This window comes from Phlebotomus papatasi, chromosome 2 (assembly GCF_024763615.1).
Source record: "Phlebotomus papatasi isolate M1 chromosome 2, Ppap_2.1, whole genome shotgun sequence".
NCBI classification, from domain to species: domain Eukaryota; kingdom Metazoa; phylum Arthropoda; class Insecta; order Diptera; family Psychodidae; genus Phlebotomus; species Phlebotomus papatasi.
In genome coordinates, this window is record NC_077223.1 from 83,699,533 (window position 1) to 83,710,643 (window position 11,111).

Below are 11,111 nucleotides of genomic sequence, written 5' to 3' on the forward strand. Positions count from 1 at the left end.
TTCAAGGAAAATCATGAGAATTTTCATCTTCATCAGATAATTCAAATTATCCAAGCATCCCACATCCTTGAATCATACTTCTTAGTAATATGGAAATTTGAATTAATTAATAACATTATTATTCTGCACACATGCTTGTAAGTCAAGCGGAAAATTTGTCACTCTTATCAATTTTCCCGATAAGCCGTTGACTACAGAAAAAAAGGTGTCACACGGAAAAAGCATAACGTGTTTTTCTCTAATTGGTCTTTGACGCAAAAGAAGTGGTTTTGATTTGAATAGGAAAATGAGAAAATTATGTTTTCGCGAAAATAAAAAAAGAAATTATTTTTTAATTAGACCGGATTGTCATGTGGCTTAAATACATTTAAATTAATTTGAATTTACTAACAAAATTATGAACATAAATGGAGCGTCTTTTATGGAGTCACAAAGAAAATTTTACCGTGTAAATCAATTTTGATTGAAAGGAAATGTCATCACTTTCCGCTTAATTTAAAATTCAGTTTTAATGAAAAATGTTAGAAAAGTGGAAATTGTATAAAGTTAGTGACCGTAAAATAGACTTTCATAAAAGGTCTTTGAGTTAATCGAGTCAATCAGTTAAATAGTCCAAGTTTACCAGTGAAGTTTTCCACAAAAAAAAAGAAAATTAGTCAAGAGCACAACTATAAAATTTAATATAGCATACTTTCTTCCATTTTATGCTTCACATAATTTAAAAATTTAATTTATATACCTATGAGTGCAAAAAAATAAAATAGATATATGCAATTCTGTTAGAAAGAAAGACATATAGGGTAAGTGTGCCAAATTTCGGCATAGTTGCATGCAAGCGCCAAAGTCTCAAACTTGAAATTTGATATTTTTAATACACATTGATTTTTTTATTCCTTTTTCTTAAGGAGTTATTGCTTGGAAACTTGTTAACAATTTATCGTCTTTATTTTCTCAAAAATCATTCTTAGTACATTTTAAAATGAAAAAAGAATGTAGCAGGAAATAGACGGAGACACTGAACCTTTCTTGATTTTCACAATTTTATTCTCTACGACTGTTGAACAACAAAATTAAACGTCTTTAATACTTTCCAACAAATCAATTTTATTCAATAGCTGGACAGAAATTCGCGTCTTATTTCTACCAATACACTTTTCATACTGACAGCCGTCACGATCGCCTCTCTCCGTTCGCCTCTCTCCGTTCGCCTCTCTCCGTTCGCCTCTCTCCGTTCGCCTCTCTTCGTTCGCCTCTCTCCGTTCGCCTCTCTCACTCTCTCTCTCTCCTCAACCCTGCAGACAAACACCTCCGACTAAATCCCATACTTCCTACAGACACATCTTCCGAACTTCCAAAAATCTAATCTTAGCTCCTGCATTCAACATGATCTCCCCCCGAATTGGGCCGATCTTTCGGCTTCAATTCATCGTTGAGCAATTTGGGAGTTCTGAGGATGATTAACTTCGCTACTGGTCGCTTAAACACTTTATGCTCATCTTCAGTTCGGACCAGAACCACTCGAACTTTTCCATCTTTCCCGGGGTACAACTCGACTACTCGTCCAACAGGCCACGTATTACGCTCCAGATTAGGATCCACGATCATAACACGGTCTCCAACTTTGACATTTGGGTTGTTGCTGTGCCACTTGGGTCGATGTGTCAGTGTTGGGGTGTAGAACTGCAGCCACTTCTTCCAGAAGATGTCAGTGAGACGTTGTGATTTACGCCATTCCTTTCGAAGTACAAGGTCTTGATCGGTGAAGGTTCCAGGTGCTTGTAGTCCAGACTGACGGTGGATCAGAAAATGATTGGGAGTAAGGACTTCATTTGCATCGCTGACTTCAGCTAACGGACGTGAATTCACTAGATGTTCAGCTTCTGCTAACACAGTCTGCAACACTTCTTGACTTGGAGGGTGTTTGGAGCTCCCGATCGCTAGCGAGATTGCCTTTTTCACAGGAGCTACCAGTCTTTCCCACGTCCCACCCATATGGGGTGCATGAGGAGGGTTAAACTTCCAAGTCACTTGACGTTTCGCAAGAGTCGACGTGATGACATCATGTTTGATTTCGGCCAGAGACTGACGAATTTCCCTTTCAGCTCCTTTGAAATTCGTTCCATTGTCGGATAATATTGTTTCGGGTTCCCCTCTTCTTGCCATGAAGCGACGGATAGCTAGTATACAGGAATCCGTAGTTAAATTTTCACATAATTCTAAGTGAATGGCGCGGGTCGTCAAACAGGTAAATATTGCTCCATATCGTTTCACCTCACTTCTCCCTGTTTTGACATAAAGGGGTCCAAAGAAGTCACATCCAGTATGAGTAAATGGATGCACATGTGCAGACAGACGTTCCTCAGGAATTTGGCCCATAATTGGTACATTCGGTTGTGATCGTGCTTTCTGGCATGTGATACAATCCATTTGAATTTGTTTTAATGCCTTCCTTCCGGTAATAATTTCAAAGCGTTGTCGTAACTCTGCCATCACCAAAGAAGTTCCCCAGTGACCAAGTTCTTGATGATAATGGGTCAACATTAACTGTACTGCCCGATTTCCTGCATGAAGCAGGATAGGATTTTTGAAGTCTTCGCTAGCTCGTGGCATCATCTGAATCCTACCGTAAGCACGAATTATTCCGTTCTCATCCAAACCTGGATTCAATTTATAGATGGTGCTTTTCTTTGAAAGCTTAGCGTTTACGTGTCTATTATTTTCGTGGTTCTCCAATGTACGTGATTGTGCCAAACACTCAAATTCTGCATGAAAACATTCTTGTTGTGTCTGTCGAATTATGCATCTCTCGCCACCCTTGTAGTCACTGGCAGTCAGAAATATTTTTCCGTTTGGTTCTATTAAGTTATTAGTTCTGCGGCGCTGACGACAGGCATCAATGAATTTGTACACATAACCGGCGACTTTTAGCATATGATCCCAACGCATATAATTTTCCGGATCCAATACTGATTCGTGCAACCTGTCGTCATCTGATGCTGTCGGCTGATCTAAGGTCACAACGTTTATCGTTTCAAAATCCAACTCATCTTCGTTTTCATCTATTTTCGTGTCCCGAGTACCGGGTGCAGCCGGCCAAAGGTTCTCATCTTTCCACAAGAATATCGGGCCTTGATACCAAGTTGATGTTGCACTAAATTCCACCATGCCGTTCCCTCTTGTGGCTTGATCTGCTACATTTAACTGACTGGGAACGTATCTCCATGTTTCAGGATTTGTGAGTTCATTTATCTCGCCTACTCGGTTCGCGACGAAGGCATTGCGACGCAGAGGATCTCCTCGAATCTGACCCAGCACTACCATAGAGTCAGACCAAAATACCTTCCGATGAACAGTAATATCAATGTATTGTTCTATTGTTTTGGAAAGACGACTAGCCATCAAAGCGGCTTGCAATTCCAATTTGGGAATGGTCAATCCTTTTATAGGTGCGACACGGGTACGAGCCATTACAAAGCTCACATGAATGTGTCCGTTTTTCACAAATCTTAAGTATGCAACAGAAGCAAAGGCCTCACTGCTTGCATCTGCAAAAACATGTAGTTCTACTGAAGCTGTTCGGAAACGTAAATCCGAATAGCATCTCGAAATTGAGACACGAGGTAAAAAGGAAAGTTGCTTTAACCAGTTCCTCCATTCATCTCCAAGATCAGATGGCAACTCATCGTCCCATTCTATACCGCGTTTCCAGATTTTTTGTAGAAGAATTTTTCCGCAAATGATAAAGTGAGCAATCATACCCAAGGGGTCGAAAATTGACATTAAGATACGAAGTGCTTCTCGCTTCGTGGGCAAGTCTGTTCCTTCAATTACTTCTTGCTGGATGCAATTTATCTTTACTTTGAATGTAAAGCAATCAGTTTCTGTATTCCACCACACACCGAGGATTTTCTCAAAACTACTCTCAATGTCTAAATCTTTGTCATGAATATCACGGCATGATTCTTTTGGAAGACCACTCAAGATCTTTTGGGAATTGCTAATAAAGTTTCTGATGTTGAATCCTCCTTGCTTATGTATATTGATGACTTCATTTATCAGTTGAATGGCGGATTCTTCATCATCTGTGCATCCCAAATAGTCATCTACAAAATGCTTTCGTATAATTTCATCTACAGCTGTAGGATACCGATCGATGAACTCCTTAACATTTTTGTCCTTAACATAGGCGGCTAATGCGGGGCTACATGCTACTCCAAATGTCATGACTCGCATGCGATACTCCTGTGGAAAAACATCTCTTTTGTCTGCCCGCCAGAGAACACGTTGCGCATCACGATCTTGTTCTCGAATCACTATTTGATGAAACATCTCTTGAATATCACCTGCGAAAGCGTACTGTCCTTTACGAAATTGCAACAGAATTCCAGGCAGGTTATTCATCAAATCGGGACCCTTCAATAGGCAATCATTGAGAGATATCCCATGTGCCTTCGCTGCCGCATCATACACCAGTCGAAGTTTCCCGGGTTTGTTAGGATTTGTCACGCCGAAATGTGGCAAATACCAAACCTTTCTTGATTGTTCTGATGGTGACTCTACTGGCTCAAGATAGCCACTGTCTATATAATGTTCAAACTTTTTTGTGTAATCCGTTTTAAACGCTTCATCTCGGTCCATGCGCATTTCAATTTGTCTAAGACGACGCCACGCAGTTGCTCTAGACTGGGGTAGTGGTGCATCTGTGTCCTTCCAAAGAAGACCTGTTTCAAATCTTTGCCCAACACGTTTTGTCGTTGATTCCATAATTGATAATGCATATTTGTCCTCCTGACTTCTGGGTTTCTCGATATAGACCTTGACACCGAAATCTTCTGTACTAAAGGATGTCTTGATAATTTCAGTGAGCTCGTGAATTTCACTCTTATTCGAGTTTCTCGACATATGAGTGTATTCGGGGTGACGTCTTCTCCCCCCATCTGAGCCACTAATTACCCATCCCAAAGCAGTTTTTGAAGCTACAGGATCCTTTAGAGGACCATGTATGAGATCATGAGTGGCGATAAGGAAAGCATTATCCTCACCAAGAAGAATTTGAGGTGCTTGGTTAGAAAATCCAGAAAATTCTATTGTTTTAAGATAGGGAAATTGATTAATCAATTTCTCTTTATCCACACGCACCTCTGGCAAGATCAAATCGGACATGGTTCGTATATTTCGCAACTCATACCATTTAGCACCCGGAAATACTCCTCTTATTGCAAGTGTTACCTCCGTGGTGCTGTGAATTTCTTTACTTGAACCATCCAACCACATCAGTTCCATGGAGGCCTGAGTACCAAATACGCCCAATCGACGAATTAAAGTACCATCAATTAGACTAACTGATGAAGCAGAATCCAGTAAAGCCAGAATTCTAACAATGTTACTCTTATCAGAAGCAGCAATCTCTACTGGTAACACCCTGAGCATTACTGTTGCTTGACACTGAGACGCACCGGCAAATGCTGTGTGCCTTCCTTTGGACTGAAATTCTACCAAAGAAATTTCCTGAATATGATTTTGGTCTTTGGCACATGACTCAGATGACGTTTGAGTATTTTCATTCTTTTCATTAAACATTCTTTTTCCAGAATCAGATGCTCCGAACAAGGACACACCTAATACATTAAAATACGTTTTAAAACCTTATCTACTAACACTTTAGATTTCGAATCACCCGTATAACCGATTACTCACCACTTGTTTTTTCATCAGAACTGACGATCTCAGTCGTCGTACCTTGGCTTGTATTAGTAATCGGTATACCTGTTTAAATAAGACCAGTTTTACAATTTCAAAAATTGTGTGTTCAATTTTTCACTTTTTTTTTTTACGCTTACCGAAAAGGACACCATCATCTCCCCCCGTAAGCGTACCCTTTGAACTGCAAGACTCTTCAGCCTCACCTATGATAAACACACAATTACTTGAAATTCTCCCATGGAGATAGTTTTCCAAGACTCACCGGAAATTTTTGAAAATAACCCTTCCATTGTGAGTAGTTTTCGTCCTGATGGATCGGTCACATCCACAGGGATCTCCATATTTTTCAGATTGTTTGAAACCTTAGTGTTAGTATCTGTGAAACATTTTTTTTTATTTCAGTTTTATTGTTTCTTTACATAGTTTCTTTTTTTTTTTTTTTCACATGTCAATGAGTCATTGCCAAAGATCACTAGTAATAATTTTAATTCAATCAAAATTTTAAACTTTCAAGATAAATCCAATAAAAATTTCAAAGAATTAAATTCCAATATGTAATTTACTGAGTACAAAATTCAACCAATTTAATTTTAATTTTACTTCATTATTTTGTTTAAAGGTTAATCTTAATTTTTAATTCACAACAAAGGTTATCAATTTTAGTTTTACGTTCTGTCTTGAATGATCATAGTCTTATATCTTATTTTTTACCTGTTTTATCGTTGTCTTCTTTTTTCTCGTCTTCAAATTTAACGGACTTCTCTGTTCCATGCAGCAGGCGATGATGCATTCGCTTACATCCATCTAATCCACAAGTGCGGCGGCGAACACAGGTATTTAAGCGATGGTTTCGGCCCAAGCATCCCCAACAGAGACCCTTTGCAAGTTTGTAACGCTCCTTTACCGTGGATTCCTTCAATTTTGGACACTCATTCGTATAATGACCTTCCTCACACACTGCACATTTGTAGCTCTTTGTTGCAATTTGGGTCGTCATAACCGCTGCACTGCGTATTTTTGGTGTTCGTGTATGTTCCTTTGTCTTCTGCTTGTTTCCAGTTGATGATTGAGTTGAGAGTGACGTCACTGGCAAAATATTCAAAGAAATTTTCGATTGGTCGTTCAGCCAAGTTGCAAGATCCGTCACAGAGTAATTTGGAATTTCTTTGGCCCTCATTGCCCAAAGCATCCTCATGGTTGGAGATAGTTTTCTCTCAATATCATTTGTCACCCATGGAGAGTCCATATAACGTCCTTTGTCCAGCCATTTCAATCCAAACGACAAGTTTTCTACGATGGTTGCAAATTTGACAATACTCTCTGGATCACCATCTTTTGGGTCTGGTGTTGAAGCTATGCGAGCCATCATTCGATTTATCACTTGTCTTGGATGTCCAAAATGCGACTGCAACACGTTTATGATGTCTTCTGGTGCTGCTGCTGTAGCAATGAGGGTTTTTACTCTATCCCGTGCATCTCCTTTCAGTGCTTTGGCCAATCTCATGGTGTTTTCAGTGGCTGTGAAATCGCCATCCTTAGAACTTTGTTGAAACATGGCATAAAATAATGGCCATTCTTCAGGGTCGCCGTTGAAATCTGGCAATTCTTTGGCTACGGCTTGACGTGCGATGAACTTGCTGACTTGCTTTTCTTGATTGGCGATAATTGTGGACATATTTGCAATATGCATCGATAGCTCATTTTCTTCGTTGGTTGTAGAATCGTCTCCTTTCTCTGAAATCTCGTATTCCTCGTTAAATTCACTTGCTTCACCCTCAATATCATCATCTGACGCCTCAAGCTTTTCCTTAAGCTTTTCGAGCTGCTCTAATTCCGCCATTTTGCGTTTTTTGGCTTCTTCAATTGACCGGAGACGCTCAGCATTCTTGCGTTTTTTCTGCGTTTTTGGAGTGGACTTAAACATTTTTATGTTGGGTCTCGAAGGACCTTATGTTGAACAACAAAATTAAACGTCTTTAATACTTTCCAACAAATCAATTTTATTCAATAGCTGGACAGAAATTCGCGTCTTATTTCTACCAATACACTTTTCATACTGACAGCCGTCACGATCGCCTCTCTCCGTTCGCCTCTCTCCGTTCGCCTCTCTCCGTTCGCCTCTCTCCGTTCGCCTCTCTTCGTTCGCCTCTCTCCGTTCGCCTCTCTCACTCTCTCTCTCTCCTCAACCCTGCAGACAAACACCTCCGACTAAATCCCATACTTCCTACAGACACATCTTCCGAACTTCCAAAAATCTAATCTTAGCTCCTGCATTCAACAACGACGTTTCGAGGATGGATGTCCTCTTCATCAGGTCTACAATTCAATTGAACAATTTTTAGAAAATCACTTCTATCAAAAATATTATGACTTTTCTTTTTCTTACATCGAATATGGCAGGGAAAATCACGTACAGGTGGGAGTTGTTACACTGCACTTGAACTTTGATCACGAATTGATCCGTGATGTTCACCATTCGACTGACTGACACAGAATGAGCTCTCCTTTGAGATCAATTTTCATCACAGCTGTGAAATCCATCTTCCCTTGTTGCATTAGTATGTTGTTGTCTCATTTTTACTCGTTGTAAGAGCGAGGTGTAGATGGTGTTGATCCCTTCGGTATCAGCTTTTCTGTTGATCGTGTGTTGTTTGTGTATGTGAATGTAGAGCATCTCTAAATATTCAAGCCTTCTGTTGTGCTCACACTTGTCCAGAATTTCAGCTGAATCAAACTGAAACCGGTGCTGCATTTCTCTGGCATGAGTCACCAGGGCTGTGGCGTCACTTCTTTCTTCTTGATTTGGGTTGATCTGGGTGATGCTTCTCTTGTGTTGGTAAAGCCGGTCTTTTAATCTCTGCGTTGTTTTTCCAACATACACCTTATCACACTCACATGGGATGGAGTAAACAACTCCACTTTCCATTAATGGGTCAATCTTGTTTTTGAGATCAGTGTGCATTGCCTGCTATTTCCTGCTACATTCTGTCGAACCGAAATTCTTCTGAAAAAAGAATTGTAAACATAACTTTGGTCCCCTATTTCGGCCACCTTTATTCTCAAAGTTCCTTGCCCTTCGGGATTTCTTCCAATGTCTGTTTCACGTCATCTCGTTTGTCGAAATTACATTTTCTGTTTTCCTTTCGTATTGTATGATCTCTAGAGTATATAAAAAATAAAACTTCATGGAAATTCGAGGAATAAAAAAGGTGGCCGGAATTGCCAGCTGGCCGGAATTTGGCACACTTACCCTACATTTTGATTCCATAAAATTTTCCCGAACTAAAAACGCGTGGAAGATTCATCAAAATATAAATCAGACTTATTTCTAGAAAAATTCAAGTCTTTGTTGATGAAAAAGTTTTTACACTGTATAAATGAACATTAATGGATACTGATGAATTTGTTATTTTACTAACCAAATTTGGTTTTTATAACGTTTGCACGCCTTTTCAATTTAGTGAAATTCAATCGATTGAAATTATACTACTTACTTTTTCAAACTGAAATCTAAATTGTTTCTTTCTGTAAAATGGAAAGTGAAATTTTATGACCCCGGCACAATTTTTGGATCAGCCAAATTTCATGAAATCAAAATTCACAACCCTCCCTTTCTCAAACAATTTTCATATGCAAATCCCATTTTTTCGCACATCAAATTGAATAGAACTAAATTGAATTTTGTGTGATGTTTAAAAGAAGAAGAAGAGTGCGAAAGAGTAGGATAAACATATGCAATTGGATTGAGAAAGAAAGGGACGTGACGTTTGATTTTTTTGAAATTTGCTTCATTTAAAAGCTGTGCTGAGGCTAAAAATTTTCATTTGACAGAAAGAAACAATTTTTTATATGATTTCAGCTGATTGAAAATGTGTGTCAGTGCCATAAAAAATAAATTTGATCGGTAAAAAATCAAATTTGTTTAGTACCCAATTTAGAGTTTTAAAAGCAGTGAAATTTTTATGTAAATTTCCGTAAAGACAAAATAAAGAACTTTTATTTTTCCCGTAACCGTCTTATGGTATCTACATACTAGAAGAGATTTTCGTCAAAAATTGCTTTTTAAAAAAATCTGCCGTTTCTGCCTACAAGGATAGGGGAAATTTTCTTTAAAAAATCATACAATTCATACAACAATTCATATATTTCTTAATACCGGGTTTTTAATATCAAAGGTTAAAAAGCGTCTAGAGAGCATATTTCTCAACCGATATGGGTAATGTCTGGGCTTTTTGTAAAGGCCTTGAAATTTTTGACAATCCTGAACCGGATCCAACCGGTTATGAACCGATAATGACCCGTTAAGCCATTTTAAGCTCTTTTGAATAAATTATAAGTCGTTTCAAACTAGTTGTGAATAGGTAAACTGTTAATAATGCTACAGTACTTTTAAGGTATAGCATCTAAGTCACGAGTTTGAGCACTTCACAAAACCTGGGATACTTTGTTACCCATTTAAAATCAAGAACTATTAAAAAGAAAAGTGTTATCCCATGTTTGGGTCTTCTATATTTATTTAACTTAGGCAGCAATTAGAAAATTAATTACATTTTTTTTCAAATTATTTCCTGCAGTTCTTACGGCGTTATCACACTTGCACATTAAAATTTTAATATGATTCACATTAATTGTCGCTTGTGAGCGTCCAAATATTTTATTTGTGTCTTTGAGTCACTTAATATTTGGGGTTTTTCTATTTATTGATGAAGAAGTGGGCTTTGCCTGCAAAAGTAAGTTCAAATTTACCTAAAACATAAATATTTTTCACATTAAAAAATTAAAGAGAAAATCGCATTAATTTTTCGCATTAATGCTATAAATCAATTTATATTAAATTTTGCGGGCCAAGTCTACCTTTTTATCAACAAATAGATCAAATTTTGAATATAAAATAATTCAAACACACAAATTACACATTTGGATTCTCACCAGCGACATTAATGTGAATCATATTAAAATTTTAATGTGCAAGTGTGATAACACAGTTAGATCATGGGAGATTCCTCCACTTGCCATTAGTAGCGCTAGTATCGTATTTTTCGTATTTTCAATATGGAAACATATGTTGCACGTTTAAGTCAATTTTTGAGAAGAAATTCATTTTCTCGAGAATATTCTTAAACTGAATAAATTTAAGCTCTTTCATAATAAAATCTTAACCATTTAAAGCTGGTATTTTGATAATTTAAAATCAATATGTTTAGGAATATTATTAGATTATTTCCACGAGCCCGTATACGTAGAATTTTCATGTGAATTCTGAAAAGATTGTTCATATATTGAAATAAAATAATCTAGAAAATTCTTAGAATGGGAGATTCACAATATTTTGAAAGGTTTCGCTGCAGTATGTTCAACCAAAGGTACAACTACAACTTCCAGTGAAATGTTTACTTCCAACTGAATGA

At 37.9% G+C, this 11,111-nt stretch overlaps 2 protein-coding genes across 2 annotated transcripts in view; both read right to left on the minus strand.

Annotated features, from left to right (window-relative positions):
- LOC129804739 (catalase-like) overlaps positions 1 to 11,111 on the minus strand; it is a 30,150-nt gene that overhangs the window by 17,627 nt on the left and 1,412 nt on the right. The window lies entirely within an intron of this gene.
- LOC129804737 (uncharacterized) lies at positions 1,082 to 8,053 on the minus strand. Its single transcript, XM_055852298.1, has 5 exons — positions 6,415 to 8,053; positions 5,966 to 6,079; positions 5,841 to 5,906; positions 5,698 to 5,766; positions 1,082 to 5,618 (listed from the first exon to the last, which is right to left on the minus strand). The coding sequence occupies exons 1-5, from the start codon at positions 7,625 to 7,627 to the stop codon at positions 1,366 to 1,368; spliced, it is 5,715 nt and encodes a 1,904-aa protein (XP_055708273.1). The 5' UTR covers positions 7,628 to 8,053; the 3' UTR covers positions 1,082 to 1,365.

Coding starts and splice junctions, on each gene's coding strand:
- LOC129804737 (XM_055852298.1), bottom strand. CDS start 7,627: ATGTTTAAGTCCACTCCAAAAACGCAGAAAAAACGCAAGAATGCTGAG. Junction 5,907..5,965: donor GTTATTTTCAAAAATTTCCG/GTGAGTCTTGGA, acceptor TGTTTATCATAG/GTGAGGCTGAAGAGTCTTGC. Junction 5,767..5,840: donor AGATGATGGTGTCCTTTTCG/GTAAGCGTAAAA, acceptor TTATTTAAACAG/GTATACCGATTACTAATACA.